At 44.1% G+C, this 2,625-nt stretch overlaps 1 protein-coding gene across 2 annotated transcripts; it reads right to left on the minus strand.

The window, feature by feature from the left end:
• Positions 1-6: 6 nt before the first annotated feature.
• On the minus strand, positions 7-1,334 carry LOC137902914 (stathmin-like). Of its 2 annotated transcripts, XM_068747018.1 has the most exons (4): positions 1,300-1,334; positions 1,039-1,205; positions 758-949; positions 7-643 (listed from the first exon to the last, which is right to left on the minus strand). In XM_068747018.1, the coding sequence occupies exons 1-4, from the start codon at positions 1,313-1,315 to the stop codon at positions 581-583; spliced, it is 438 nt and encodes a 145-aa protein (XP_068603119.1). In that variant the 5' UTR covers positions 1,316-1,334; the 3' UTR covers positions 7-580. The 2 variants fall into 2 exon arrangements, with proteins under 2 accessions (XP_068603119.1, XP_068603118.1); XM_068747017.1 differs by lacking the exon at positions 7-643 and having other exon boundaries at positions 670-949.
• Between the last annotated feature and the right edge of the window lie 1,291 nt (positions 1,335-2,625).

Here is a 2,625-nt window from a genome sequence, read left to right on the forward strand (position 1 = left end):
ACATCCATTCACAGCCATGTATCAAGGAGTCATGTGCTTCGAGAAAATACTCCATAATTTTACGAAAAGCAGTGGCACAACCATGATCCGTAAGAGCAGAACTAGCACAAACTGGGTAGCAAAGCCAGCAAGAAACACCCGCACATGTAACAGCCGATGCCATGAGCTAACATTGTGCTCCTCGGTTTGTTTTTTAAATATACAGTAAGTGCAGACAACGTGTGTGTGTGTCTCACAGGAACATTTTCAAAAGTCACTATGAAATAGGCAGGGATAAAAGACCTACGCATAGAAACATGCTCCCTCCAAAAGGATATGAACACACTGCTTATTTTCATAAAAAAAATAATAATAAAAAAAAAAAAAAAAGGGCAGACGCTGCACTGACAAGCTACATCAAACGGTTTAGCTCAATGTAAAACGAGCTCGATTACACTGATGGCAGGAGAACAGACAAACACAAAGTGGAACTTGTATTTAATATTTCAAAATGTGAAACAAAAATACTGGCTGAACAAAAAATCAATCAATCTTTGTATACGTAAAAAAAAAAACCTGTACAATTTCCTGCTTGCAACTTTCAGTCTTCCGAAGTTCCCTCTTTGGTTTCCTTATTCTTTCGAACCTCTTCCAACTTCTTGTCCTTTAAAAAAAACGAAATAGGCACAATCAATAGATTTCAACATTCTGGCAGAGAAAAAAATGCACATTCCATCCAGTATGAAGTAAAAAATAAAAAAAATAAAAAAAACCCAACCTTCTCTTTGAATTTCTCATTCATCGCTGCCATAAGCGCCGTGCGGTTCTCTTGGTTGGCCTCCATCTTTTGGTTGAGCTTCTCTTCGGTCAGCTTGCTGAAGTTGTTGTTCTCCTCCATTGCTTTCTGCAACACTTCCTTCTCATGCTCACGCTTCTCAGCCAATTGCTTCAAAACCTCAGCTTCATGGTTCTGGAAAAGATTAAAAGCTAAGGTGTTTAGCAAGACAGAAATTACTCGTGATTTGGAAAGTCCATTTACATGTCAAAATTAATTCTTACCTTGCGTCTCTCCTCTGCTGCGTCGAGCTTCCTCTGGATTTCCTCCAGCGAGACATCCTTCTTTTTGGGAGGGGATAGAGGGAAGTCACCCTTTGCATCCGGGGCAGCCAGGATGACCTCAAAGGCTTGGCCGGACGCCCGTTTGTCGAGCTCCTTCACCTGGATATCTGAACACAGTGGTAGTTGAAAATAATGCATTAGAACAATGATTTACATTCAAATATGAAGTTAGACTATGAGAATCAATACACAAGAGCTCACCTTCTGCGGTTGCCATCTTCAGAGTGTGCAGGTCAATTACCTGAAATATACGATAAGACAGTTGTGATCTTCAGATAAAATCAACGAGTCCAAGTTCAGCCAACTCTTGATGTGTGATTTCCAATGTACTGAAGCAATGACTGATTTTTATAAAAAGGAGAACAGTAGCAACACCTGCTGACTGTCTTCAGCACTGCAAGCAACCACCGCCCATCGATACAAAACAAGCGGTCCGCATGCCCCATTGTTTGATTTGGTGGCAGTTAATGATAGTCAGACTAAGCAGTTCAGGATTCAAATGCCTCACAAGACCCGGGTGGGGTTTTTAAGGATCCAACAGCGGTTGCCTTAATAGTTATTGAACGAGACAAGCTTTTTTTTGGGGGGGGGGGGGGGGGACAAAAGGCTATGATCGGGGTGGGCAAAGCAGGCAGTGCCAGGCTCCAACAGACATGATGGACTCTGCTTATTAACGATGCGACGCCTCGAATGGGATCAGTGAGCAGATCGAGGGGAGACGATCATCAGAGAGCACCTGTTCATTGTGACCCAGCAAGGGAGGGGCGCACAAGTGAATCACAACAGGTTAAGATGCAGAAAGGCTTAGATCAAGCTATTCGTGAACCATTCATAAGACCTTAAATCGTTAAAAATAAAATGAAATGAGCGTTACAGAAAGCCCCTTTACAGAACTACAGCCGAATGACGCAGCTTCCTGGCGTCTTCGCTCAAGCAGAAAACAAAGGCGCGTTTATCAACAGGACGCTCAGCCGCCGACAAAGACGGCGCTTCATACTCATTGGAAACGTCGAATAATAAGGACTTTCTCGCATCGTGGTGTCGGGCATTGTTGACCACAGGCACGCTGAAACGGCTCCCTCCCGAGTCTGCCCCTCCTCTGTCCTCGTTTGTCTCTCGGTGCCGACGGTTCCAGCGTCTCTCATCATACAATAGGTTAACGGACGGACCCCGCCCGGAGGGGGGGGGGGGATAAATAAATAAATAAAAATAATACATGAAAAATAAGGTAAACAAATACAAATCCCTCGCGATCATCTACCTATCAGGCATAATGTTTCCAATCTCAAGCGCTAACAAACAAAATTCAAACAAAACAAAAAAACCAAAGGACAATTGTGCAAACTGCATTTAAAGATGATAAATATAACAACGTCACGATTCCCGCAACTCACTTGCAGTCAGAAACAAAAAGCCACAGATCGCACTGGTTTGCTGAGCTGCGCTGCACGCTGCGCCAGCCACTCACCGTCCACAAGCTGCAGCCGCTGCTCCTCGCACAGGGACGGATCCTCTGCTGCCGGAGCG

This window comes from Brachionichthys hirsutus, chromosome 13, assembly GCF_040956055.1.
Source record: "Brachionichthys hirsutus isolate HB-005 chromosome 13, CSIRO-AGI_Bhir_v1, whole genome shotgun sequence".
In the NCBI taxonomy this organism is placed as follows: domain Eukaryota; kingdom Metazoa; phylum Chordata; class Actinopteri; order Lophiiformes; family Brachionichthyidae; genus Brachionichthys; species Brachionichthys hirsutus.

What these genes read in the sequence shown, in the direction of transcription:
- LOC137902914 (XM_068747017.1), bottom strand. An exon ending in CAGCAGAGGAGAGACGCAAG is followed by an intron (nt 950 to 1,038) that starts GTAAGAATTAAT and finishes AATCTTTTCCAG; the next exon opens with AACCATGAAGCTGAGGTTTT.